A 12,659-nucleotide genomic window follows, 5' to 3' on the forward strand; every position below is an offset into this window, starting at 1 on the left:
CTAGAGAGGAGACCACAGCCTGCCCGCCAGAGCGCAAACAAGGGGGCTGCCTTCCCTGCGCTCATCCTTCTCTTTCTCTATCCCTCTCTCTCAAATCCCCCTTCATTCTCTGTGTCCATCTCTTTCAACCCCCCTTCTCCTATCTTTTTCCATCTTTGGCCCTCCCCTTTCCCTGTCTCTCCCCTCGCTCCCGTTTACCTCTTTTTGTCCGTCCATCTATCGTTCCCCTCTCTCCATCCGTCTTCCCCTCCCATCTTCTCTCTGTCGCCCCATCTTTCGCTCTCCATATCTCTGTTCCTCTCCTTTGGCTCCAGCACTAGCTGGCTTCTTGCTGCATTTCCCCCCCCTCCTTTTGTTCCCCGCCGGCGGGTTGAGACAGGGATCTCTCTCTTCTTCCCCTCCCTCTCTTTCCTTGGCACCTGCGCCTCCTCCTGCAGAGATGGTCAATGTCTGGGTAGCAGGGAGCATCTTCTTCCCGGGACTCTTTCTTCTGTCTAAGAAGTGCCTGAGGCTGCTTCTGGTGCAGTGGCAGGAGGCCGATGCAGTCATTGTCTCCGCCAGGTAAGGAAAATGCAGAAATTGAGCAGCAGCAGTTTCAGCGACCCGCTACTCTTTTGTGAACTAGGGAGAGAGAGCGCTAGGGCACGGGGTGCCACTCTGTGTGTGTGTGTGCGTGCCCTTATGTGAGTTGTTGAAGAGGCTGTGTGTTACTCTGTGATATGCATGTTTCTCTATCTGTTATTGTTTGTGTCACGCCATGTGTGTGAGAGTGTATCAGTTTGTGTCTCTACTTGTGCTGTGTTTGCCTGTGTGGCTATTTGTCCGCGTGCACAACTCTGCTTTCATGCATATGCATGTGTGTATGTAAGTGTATCAGTATGTGCGTCTGTCAGCGTGTGTCAGTATGTGTGTTTGTGGGAATTAGGTCACACACTTCATCCACCTCTCAGTGCACTACTACTGTGCGTATCAGTGCGCGTGCCTGCATGTGTATCACTGAACATGTACCTTTGTGTGGTGTTGGTGTGCATATGCTTTATCAGTATGTTTGTATGAAGAGAAGTGCTCCCCCTGCCCCTTTTTTTATGCACACAGGCCACCATCCCCACCAACTGCCCCTGCTGCTGTGGTTCAGCTCTGGAAAGGACAGGCTGCAGGAAACAATAGAAAGCCGGCAAGGCCCGAGGGACCAGATAACAGCGATAAGGGAAGGGGGGTTGCTAAACCAATTTCCTTCCCAGAACGGCCACACACACCCCTGGGAGTAATCAGCAAGGTAGCCAGGTTTCTGTGTGTCAGAGAGGGCAACCGTGGGGCCGTTATGTGAGGAATGGAAGGTGTCAGAGGTTCTGTTTCCTGCTGCAGGGTGGGGGGTGCTAATCGGTGACAAGAGGTGGCCCTCTCTCATACTAGGACTAGGAGAGATCAGATCATGCTCTTACTCTGATTGGATTTGCCTTGCATGGGAATGAGGACAAGGTGTCAGATGTTCAGATAAGAGATAAGATATGACAGGGGTAATCGGTGTCAGGCAGATGTGATCCTACAGTGATTTCAGAATAAGGGAGAAGATATCTCTCCTGGCATTGTGCTGCTCCTCCAGTGCAACACTGGATGTGAGCCAGGCTGAAGGGCAGTTGTTGCTTACTGTTAATAAAAGCCCTTATGTGTTTCTAAATCATTCTTCTGAGGGTGATGTTTGGGGTGCTTGATTGCTCTGTTTCTCCCCTCAGTGGCTAATCATATTATCATGTAGCTGCAGAGATGCCAAAGAACCCAGTTTCAGGAAATAGACTTTTAGCCAGTCCTGCTTTTAGAACTTGCATCCCAATGCATTGTGGTATTTGTAGTCCCTGCTCAGAGGTGTAACCAGATCTTCTTGCATCTGCCATTTGACACACTCGCTCTTCACCCCATCAGATTATTGTTTTTCATGCTTCTTTTCCTCCTTCCTTATCTCCCCGCTGGCTATGTAGGCAGTTGCCTATGGTGCCAGACCTTAAAAGTGCCATCCAGTCCTGCCACAAACACCCGTAATAGAAGGACAGCACAGGGCCTGTGAACTGGTGCATGCTCACAAGGCCCTAGAGCAGCTCTTCCACTTTTAGGAGTTTTCTTAGCAACAGGTGTACCAGGGAGGGAGCCCATATGGGAATAGGGGTAGGGTATAGTTGACAACTGGCTCCAAATTTGCTAGTTTGATCCACTCCTGGGTTTACCCATTGCATTTAGGGATTTGAAGACTTGCTTATGAGGCAATGCAGTAGGGAAATCAGATTACCAAGTCGGTTTCTGCTATAGAGTACACCCAAGACTGGATAAATCTGTTGGGCAAATGTAATGCCAAATGCCAACCCTCGAGCAGGGTCACCACAGAGCCTGTGAGTATGTGACTGACTGTGGTGAGTGATTTTTTTTTCTACTACTACTACTATTTAGCATTTCTATAGCGCTACAAGGCGTACGCAGCGCTGCACAAACATAGAAGAAAGACAGTCCCTGCTCAAAGAGCTTACAATCTAATAGACAAAAAATAAATAAAGTAAGCAAATCAAATCAATTAATGTGAACGGGAAGGAAGAGAGGAGGGTAGGTGGAGGCGAGTGGTTACGAGTCAAAAGCAATGTTAAAGAGGTGGGCTTTCAGTCTAGATTTAAAGGTGGCCAAGGATGGGGCAAGACGTAGGGGCTCAGGAAGTTTATTCCAGGCGTAGGGTGCAGCAAGACAGAAGGCGCGAAGTCTGGAGTTGGCAGTAGTGGAGAAGGGAACAGATAAGAAGGATCTATCCATGGAGCGGAGTGCACGGGAAGGGGTGTAGGGAAGGACGAATGTGGAGAGATACTGGGGAGCAGCAGAGTGAGTACATTTATAGGTTAGTAGAAAAAGAAATTTGAACAGGATGCAAAAATGGATAGGGAGCCAGTGAAGCGACTTGAGGAGAGGGGTAGTATGAGTAAAGCGACCCTGGCGGAAGACAAGACGGGCAGCAGAGTTTTGAACCGACTGGAGGGAGAGGTGACTAAGTGGGAGGCCAGCAAGAAGCAGATTGCAGTAGTCTAAACGAGAGGTGACAAGGGTGTGGATGAGTGTTTCGGTACTGTTGGGAGGCTGGGGGGCGTTGAATCTGTAAATTTGATATACTGCCTTTCTGTGGTACAACTAAGAAGGTTTACATATATTGTATCCAAGCACTTTCTCTGTCCTTAGTGTGCTCACAATCTAAGTTTTGTACCTGGGGAGTGGATGGTTAAATGAGTTGCCCAGGGTCACAAGAAGCTGCAGTGGGTCTTGAACCCAGTTCCCCAGGTTCTCAGCTCCCTACTTTCCAATTCTTGGGAAGGATCCACCCTGAGGCTGCTTTGGGCATCACACTTCTACATCCTGTCCATAAACGTGGAGTCTGTAAGCACACCCTGGCTTATAGCATCCATTTACTGACTCCTACCCCTGCTGGAGCCAGGACTGGCCTCAGCAAGTTTCTTCTCATTTAAGAAAAAAACAAAGTGATTTCAGGTCACATGTATGGAAATATATTCAAGATATTTTGGGTTTTCAATCACAACTATCTGTTAGTAATGTAATTTTCAGGTCTGAACAATGCAACTTGACTTACCAAAAGATAAACAAAAATTATTTGATATTTTTTCTCACACCTTTTTCAGTAGTAGCTCAAGGTGAGTTACACTGGGTATTTCTCTGTTCCTGGAGGACTCACAATCTAATTTTGTATCTGAGGCAATGGGGGGGGGGGGGGGGGGGGGGTTGAGTTGCCCAGGATCACAGGGAGTGGTAGTGGGATTTGAGCTGGTCACCTCTAGATGTTAAGCTGGGTGCTCTAACCACTAGGGCATTCCTCCATTGCCCTGCAAGTGATTCTTGGCAATTGTAAAAATGTGGCACATTTTGGTGGAACACTACTGTATATGCGTGGGCTGTAAGTTTGAGATTAAATCTACAGAAAAAACTAATAGACATCAAGCAGTATCGCAGATCTGGAAACCCCTAGAAAATTGCATTAGAGAATTATAATCTAAATAATTTTATCCAAGATCATTGACACTCAGATTCTATTTTCACTTCTACTTCATTAGCAGCCTTACTTGCCATTTTGTTTTATTATCTCAGTCATCACACATAACTTTCAGCAGTATTAATGATATCCTTTATAGCATCCTCTCTGTTTTCCAGTTCCAGTGTGATGTGTTCTTTGTATTTTGTTAACTAGTTCAAAATAAATAAAATGTTTGAACTAACCCCCCCCCCCAACAAAACCAAGGTGAAAGGTGTGTGGGGGGGGGGGGGGGAAGCAGCAGCAACATCAAGGAGTTAACTGGAGTTCTTCTCATTCTTAAGTAGAGAGATGTGGTCCAATAAAAAAGGTATCATCTTATTTTCTTTTCCATGTTTTATTTCTATTGTTCTCCTTCTTAGAAACAGTACCCAGGGTATCTGCCTTTCTCTGGTTGTACTTCTGTCCCGGTTTCTACTACAGTATTTAAAAATTTGCACTGCATATACTATAATGCATCAGGACAGGGTATGAGGAGTCTGGGGCTAACCCCAAATCTCCTTCCTTGAATGAAGTTGCTTGGCAGCTCTACATCTGTGCTGCCCTTTAAGGCTGTGCCAGTTTCAGTGACATCACAGAGTCATAAAGCGCCGCTGAGAATATGACTCTGGCGTTTGACAATTTTTCAGCGTACTCAGTTCTAGGAAGGAGATTTTAGGTCAGCTTTGGATTTCTAACAGCCCTATCCTGGTGCAGTATGAGACCTGTGGGACTAATTCAATACCATCCTGTTTCAAAGTTCAGGACCAAAACGTCTCCCTCATAGAAGGTTCACCTGGCAGCTCTGCAGTTCAGATCAGTGACAATGCAGAGATGCCAAGATACCCAGTTCCAGTGTGGAGGTTTTGGGATAATCCTGTCATGGAGCATTGTGGAACTTTCTGCGCTGATTTCAATGGGCAGAATCGGGCACTACAAATCCCACACTGCTTTGGGATGCAAGTTCTGTTTTGTTTTATTTCTGTTGATTACCTTTATAAGTGGACTAACACGGCTACCACATCTCTCTGCTCAGGATGCAAGTTCTAAACCAGGACTAACCAAAAAAATCTCCAGCCTGGAACTGGGTAGCTTGGCGTTTCTGACAGTGCTAAACGCTGAGAGTGAGAATTGGATTCCGTGCGTCTCCATTCTGTTCTGTCACAGAGTGAGCCACAGGGGTAGGCAAGGCTAGAAAACTGATGAATTATTGATGGGAATACCTTGTACATGTGTGTGAGGAGGGCTCCCATGGTGGTGTCAGGGAACTGTAAATCATCATCTTATGAATTTTTTACTGTAAAGGGTGCTTGCTGCTGCTCCTCTTGTTTATTAATCTCTGCACCCATGGCTACAAGGATCATGGGGGGAGGAGGTTTGAAGAGCTGCAGGTTGAGGGTCCTGAGGTGCTTAAATGTGCACAACTGATGTAACACACATAGTAGGAATGTGCGTTTATTAGAAATGAATGTTCTTCTTCGCATACAACTCGCTGCTGATTGGTAAATACTGCTTTGTAAAAGGAGCCCTCAGTTTGCTAATGTGCCTTAAAATGAGCACATGCAAGATCGATTGTAACACAGTTATCCTAGAACTAAGCATGTGCAAAGTCGATTTCTACATGTTAAAAATTTCTAATGTGCGCTAAAAAAATTTATGAAGAAAAACGTTTGAAATGAACTGAAATGTCTGCAAAGTGGGGAATGCAATCCGAATATGACCTGCAAACAAAAAGACAGTGGAGTCGGAGTTGGAGTCAGAAGCAATTGTGGGTGGAGTTGGAGTCAGTAAAAATGTACCAACTCGGACTCCTGCTTCAAAATAAAAACATAATATATGGTACATTTATCTATCTATCTATCTATCTATCTATCTATCTATCTATCTATCTATCTATCTATCTATCTATCTATCTATCTATCTATCCCTTTGGTTCTGGATCTACAGCACCGGTAAATATAAGTTATATTTAGCTGCTACAAAATCCTGAGTGGTGTGGAACAGGTAGAGGTGAATCGATTTTTCACTCTTTCAAAAAGTTCAAAGGCCAGGGGACATTCAATGAAGTTACACGGAAATACTTTTAAAATAAATAGGAGGAAATATTTTTTCACTCAAAGAATAGTTAAGCTGTGGAACTCTTTGCCAGAGAATGTGGTAACAGCAGTTAGCGTATCTGGATTTAAAAAGGGGTTGGAGAAGTTCCTAGAAGAAAAGTCCATAGTCTGTTATTGAGATGGACATGGGAGAAGCCACTGCTTACCCAGGGATTGGTAGCATGGAATGTTGCTACTGTTTGGGTGTCTGGCAGGAACTTGTGACCTGGATTGGCCACTGCTGGAAGCAAGATACTGGGCTAGATGGACCATTAATCTGCCTCAGTATGACTATTCTTACGTTCTTATGGCATTGTTTGGGCACAGCAGAGGTGGAGTTGCGATGCATATGTGTAATATACGTACACAAATTTACATCTTTTTCATCATGTGTAAATTTGTGCATTATTGGGGTGGATCTGGGATACTATTTTATAAAAAAATACAAATATGTGCTTTTTTAGACTTATAACATCCAGCTCATAAAACAGAGCTGCCTAGTTATCCAGTTATAGGAGGGAGACGTTTTGGCCAACTGCCAACCATAGAAACTTGACCACTTTTAATATATTGCTCCTTACTCAAATTAGCTTTGGTTGTATTTCCATCCTGGGTAGTTGAACAAACTTAGGTCCTGGTTTTGCCCTATTGCATCCACGGACTTGTAATTTTTTGAGTTAAAATGTTTTTATTAACTTTTAGAAAATATAACAAAACATAGTTAGCAATATATCAAGGATGGATGACACTGAACAAAGGCATACATTAAATGGAATTGAAATATGTTTAGAGCAGGGTTCTCAACCCAGTCCTCAGGACACACTATTAGCCAATTAGATATGCACAATAAATATGCATGAGATAAATTTGCATACAATAGAGGCAGCGCATGCAAATGTTATCTTATGCATATTCATTGTGGATATCATGAAAATCTGACTGGCCTGGTGTGTCCTAAGGACTGATTTGAGAGCCCCTGGTTTAGAGTGATGGAAGGTTTTTTTTTTTTTACTTCATAACAAAGCTTGAACCAGATATACATAGGACTGTGGTGGAAGGATTTAAACAAAATAAAGTATAGCTATAGTATGATGGATATTGGAAAAATACACAGTGAAAAAGAATTATATTGTTATAAAATCAGAATACAATGAAGCAGTGCATTGTTTCTAGCATAAAAGGTGCCGGTACTCAAATGCTAAGACACCCTTCAGGGGTGGGGTGATCACTGAGGGACCCACCCTACAATAGCCAGGCCCTCTGCAACCAGTCACAGAATCTATGACAAGGCAGAATTGGTGTGTACAGCCTGAGCTCTTTCATTAAAACTTGGGGTCCATGGGTCAATTATAGCAGACAATGGAAAAGGTGCCGGTACTCAGTATCCCCAAGTACACCCTCAAAAAAAGCCCTGCAATGAAGTAAGATAAAAATATAAGGTCAATGGGAGTTAGATTGAGCAGTTTTGAGTTTCTTGGGGAAACTGAGTAGCACAATCAGAACTATGTCCATGCTTGCAGTAGGGTAAAAGCAGGACTGGAATGACCTGTTTCCTATGACATCAACCCTAGACAGTCATTGGTTGTAGCCAGTCTTCTGACATTAGCCTGATTGGTTTCAGGGGAGTTGTAGCCTGCTGCTTCCTACCCTGCAGCATCACTTGTTCATATTCCTTTATCCATACCTTGTTTTCTCCTTTTCACTCGTCTTCCCTTGCCTCCTCCTTTGAGGGAATAGAAAGTGGATTGTTTGCAATCCTGCAACAGTTTTTTTTTAACCTTGTTCTTATAGCTGTCCTCTATCCACGTAATTCTGTAATATTATGCATGCAATTTTACACTGGATGCCCAAAGTTGCGTGTGCAAGTTATAGAATAGTGTCAGTTGTCCAAATTAATTGTTTAATTAGCTGCTAATCGGGGTTAACAACCAAATATTGCCTTTAATTGATGTTATTTGGTGCTAATTGGCACTGATCAGCAGTGATATGAGTTAACTGCCATTAGCTGGTATTCTATAAATGATGCATGCAAAATCTATCACATGCAGCTGCGAGGGGGTGTGGTCCTGGGTGGGGCACAGATGGGTCAGGGAAGTGCCTTGTACTGGCGCATGCATTTTATACAATACTAGTATTTATGCACCTGCCTTCCATTAGGCGCAACAAAAACATTCCCAGCAAATAAGTGTTAAATAAATGATCCAGTTCAAATGTCACCAGTGAATATGAACTTTGTAAATTTTAGTAACATTTTATAGATTTAATTTTTTTTTGTGGATCCTCAGAAGCCTGTCTAGCTGAACGCATATATTTTTTTTCAAATGCAAACGCTGTCCATTCATCATCAATCCAGATTTTATAGATATACCTTCTTAAAAATTCATGTTCAAAAATATATAGGAAAAACCAGCTTTCAAGCTGTCAAAATCAGAGCCTCTGCCAACATGGCCAGATTTTGATTACTTCATCAGGGTAGAGGATTTTCCCGCTGTTGGAAGAAGTGTTGCAGGGATGTGGTTCAGACCTCTACCCTAATGAAGTAATTGAAACCTGGCCATGTTGGCAGAGGCTCCGACTTTGACAGCTTGAAAGCTAAGTAGCTTATTGGTTTTTCCTATATATTTTTGAACACAAGTTTTTAAGAAGGTATTTCTATAAAGTCTGGATCGATGATGGACAGCATTTGCATTTGAAAAAAATAAATAGCCGCATTGAGCCTGCCATGAGTGGGAAAGCGCGGGGTACAAATGTAACAAAAATAAATAAATAAATGCATTCAGCTAGCCAGGCTTCTGAGGATCCACACAAAAAAAAAAGATTTAAAAATCTATAAAATGTTACTAAAATTTTCAAAGTTCATATTCGCTGGTGACATTACCATTAGGCATGAACATTTCACCTGCCATTGAGCTAGTGTAAGTACTTGCACCTAAAGTTAAGCACATAAATGCGGATTTACATTCTATTCTATAACAGCAATCGCCAATATAGAATTTGTGATTAGCGCATTTTATCCTGGTGCCTAACTTTAGGCATTCTTTTGAGAATTAACCCCTAGCTCCTGGATTCTGTATAGTGTACATAGAGATCCACGCTGAAATCCAAGCGTATTCTTTAACAACCCACATAATTGGCTTAACAAGCTAATCTGCGTTGATAATAGCTCCTAAGAAGCAATAATGAGCACTAATTGGCAATAATTAGAATTCAATAATTAGAAGTTACGTGCACAACTCACTAAGGGCCTGGTTCTATATATGGGAACTAAAATTAACACGTGTTAGGCAATCATGCCTAAGCGTATTCTAAATACCGCGGATGTGTGGTATTTAGAAGACGTTTAGGCATAGTTCATGTGACTAAATCTACGCGCATGCATTTACACCAACAAAAAGCCGGTGTAAATCCTTGCACATAGATTTACGCACACTGGCTCATATTTTATAACAACGCGCATAGTTTTTGGAATGCCCACAAAACACCCGTTTCCATGCACCTAAGCACACCCCTTTTTGCCTGTGCATGTTAGAATTTAGGCGCAGTACATTACGGAATACGCTTAGCAATGTACATGCGTAAATTCTAATTTTTGCCAATTTGTGTTTGTTTTTGCTTGCTAAGAGCTGTTAACAACGTTTAACAGCTCGTTAAAACAATCTACGCACTTAGTTATAGAATATGCCTAGATTTACACGTGGAACTGCATGACACTCTAGGCACGTTATATAGAATCCACGGGTAAGCATATTCTGTAATGCAGGAAAAAAGGGGCCTGTTTATGGGCGGGGAAATGGGCATTTCGTGGGCATTCTGAAATTTACATGCATAGTTATAGAATATAGCCCAGTGCACCTAAATCTATGTGCTGGGATTTATGCCACATTCTTGGTGTAAGTGGAGGTGCATAGTTTTAGGCGCTGAGATATCAACTAAACATATATACCACGCCTAAATCTAGGTGCCGCTTATAGAGTATTCTTAGCATTGATTTTCATGCCTTTTAGGTGCCATATATAGAATCTTCTCCTATATGTACCCCAAAGGCTGCTTAAATTCTATCACATTACTCATTTCATCACCTCTGCTACAGCAGAAAAATAGATACCGACAGATATTTATAGGAAGAAACTGACATACAAACACCGCAGAACACAAGCACACACAAATACAGATTTATAGAGGTCAACACACATGCAGTTGCAGAGATGGGGAAGCACACGCACACGTTTTTATATAGAACGAGTTGAAACAGATACAGAAAAAAGCACATACTGAGGGGCAGAGGCAGACAACCAGTAACACACAGGCTTAGCAATACAGGCCAGATATACACAGATTCCCACCGCATTGTTAAGAAATGATCGTACCCATTGTTTGTGGGGTTCTGGAGCTCTACTGTGCTATACATCACTCCATTTCTTTTTCTTTCTTCCCTAGGCTTGTTTCCTCTGTCCAGGCCGTCCTGGCCTCTGCTGCCGGATATATCGTGGCCACTTCATGCAGGGACATCATTAATGATCAGTAAGTGAACTGTTGCAACCTGCCAAATCACAGTGATATCTAGATCTTGGGGGGGGGGGGGGAGGGGGGAGCAGTGGAGTGGATGTACCCTAAGATGCTGAGTTTGTGTTTCCTGGAAGCTGAGGTCATCAACTATGACATGACTGTACAGTTATGGGAAAATAACACATTCTGAGTTTTGTGATCCCTTGCCACTGGTAGTCACATGCTTATCTTCAAAATACATCCTGTCCTGATCTTTGATTTCTGCCCCTCAGACAAACGGAAGACGCTCTCTTTTCCCCCGTGAGGCCACAGAATATGCTGGAACCTCCTGAATATTTAATGTTGATGTTGGTGCTGTGGCCTCAGGCAGCAGTTTCCCAATATGCTGAAAGATCTGTTCTGGAAAAGAGAGGAGAGAGCCAAGTCAGCAAGTCCAAGGAATCTGAAACATGCTGAATCTTAGTTAAACTGAAATGGGCTTTGAGGAAAATCAATTAGAGCTCGGGAACAGTGGTTCTTAACCAGGAGAAAATGTACTGCTTGGGGTTCTTGAAAACCTACAGTCAGTGCACTCTTGTCATATGAGATAGGAGAGCCTGAATTGCAAAAGGCAACTAGCCGCGACTGCAGCTTTGTTGCCCTGGGTCAGCATTTTCCAACCGCCGGTCTGCAAACTTTTTCTGCCGGCCTGTGCAAAACAAGCTAATTTTAGTGGTAGCTGGCAAGCCCTGCCAGCTGAAGACCGTCCCCCCCCCCCCCCCCCCCCCCCCCGATGAGCTACCGGCACCCACCCATGTTCAGCAAAATCTAAGCATGTGTCTGTTTTGGCAGCTCAAAAACTGTTTTCAGCACTAGTGGGGAGTAGTCTTTAGCTGGAGGGGCCTGGGATTCCCACCAGCTCAGGTATTTTTAAAAAAGTTGAGTAGGGAGGGGATGGACAGTGCTGGTGGGTGGGGGTGGGTCCCAGTCCTGGTCATGGTCCAGGTCCACAAAGATTTTCTCAGCCAATTTGCCGGTCTATGAGTGCTAAAAGATTAGGAAATGTTGCTCTGGGTGACCCCCATTATCAACACCGATTTCTCTGCACTCACTCCTTGATCACTTGATACAGTATTCCCTACTCTTGAGGCAGTTGGGTAGCAGGATGAGAGAAACCGGAGAGGCAGTCAGTCGCAGAACTAAAGCAGGGGCAGCAGCCACCAGAGAGGACAATGAAACTGGGAAAATGCAATTTTTCCTGTCCCCAATGTTCTTTTCTTCTCCTCCTCCCACCTTTTGTCTTCCTGTTGTATGGGCTTTTTTATTAGAAATGAAGCCAACAGCACAAGATTATGGAGAGCATTTTCATTATCCCCCATAGTGCCTGCTTCCATTAAATATAGGTTACATCCTTAGGTGTAGAGTTGGCTTCTAATTTTGGATTAACGGGGCATGTCTTAGCAGTGTTGCGGAAGGCCTAAGCAAGGGTGATCAATGTTAGTACTTGAGGGCAACAACCCAGTTGGGTTTTCATGGTTTTCCTAACGAATATGCATGAGATCTCATGCATATTCGTTGTAGAAATCCTGAAAACTGGGTTGTGGCCCTTGAGGACCAACATTGAGTACCCTTGGCCTGTGGTAAGCTTCAACCTGTTTGAGGTTTGCAACTTATGTTCTTTTTTTAATAATAATTTTAATTACAATTGTTATCACTAAATAAAGCATAAACGACATTAGAGCAGAAGTACAAAGAAGAGAAAGGAAAACCAAAGAAAAACTTGAGGTAATCAAACCCAGGGCTGCTGAGAGACACATCTGGGCCTGGAGCAGGATTGGACCACCGTGCTTGTGTCCCCCCCCCCCCCCCCCAGGCCACTTCCGCCCATCCCCGCACCTTTCTGTCTCTGAATCACTGCTTTGCTGCTCCCTCACTCTGTCCTCTCTTGCTCCAGTGCTCCTGTATGCCGGGAGTTGGAAACTGGATGGTTGCATTAATGCGATATTGCATTAATGTAATAATCTGGGTCC

The 12,659-nt window shown here is 43.6% G+C and overlaps 1 protein-coding gene across 1 annotated transcript in view; it reads left to right on the forward strand.

Moving 5' to 3' along the window:
* The first annotated feature begins 439 nt into the window (after positions 1-439).
* Positions 440-12,659, forward strand: part of TLCD3B (TLC domain containing 3B) — a 190,860-nt gene continuing 178,640 nt past the window's right edge. Inside the window, exons 1-2 of the mRNA XM_030210596.1 lie at positions 440-561; positions 10,582-10,665. Coding sequence (XP_030066456.1) covers positions 440-561; positions 10,582-10,665 — 206 coding nt within the window. The remainder of the gene's footprint in view (positions 562-10,581; positions 10,666-12,659) is intronic.

Source organism: Microcaecilia unicolor, chromosome 7 (genome assembly GCF_901765095.1).
Source record: "Microcaecilia unicolor chromosome 7, aMicUni1.1, whole genome shotgun sequence".
Classification (NCBI taxonomy): domain Eukaryota; kingdom Metazoa; phylum Chordata; class Amphibia; order Gymnophiona; family Siphonopidae; genus Microcaecilia; species Microcaecilia unicolor.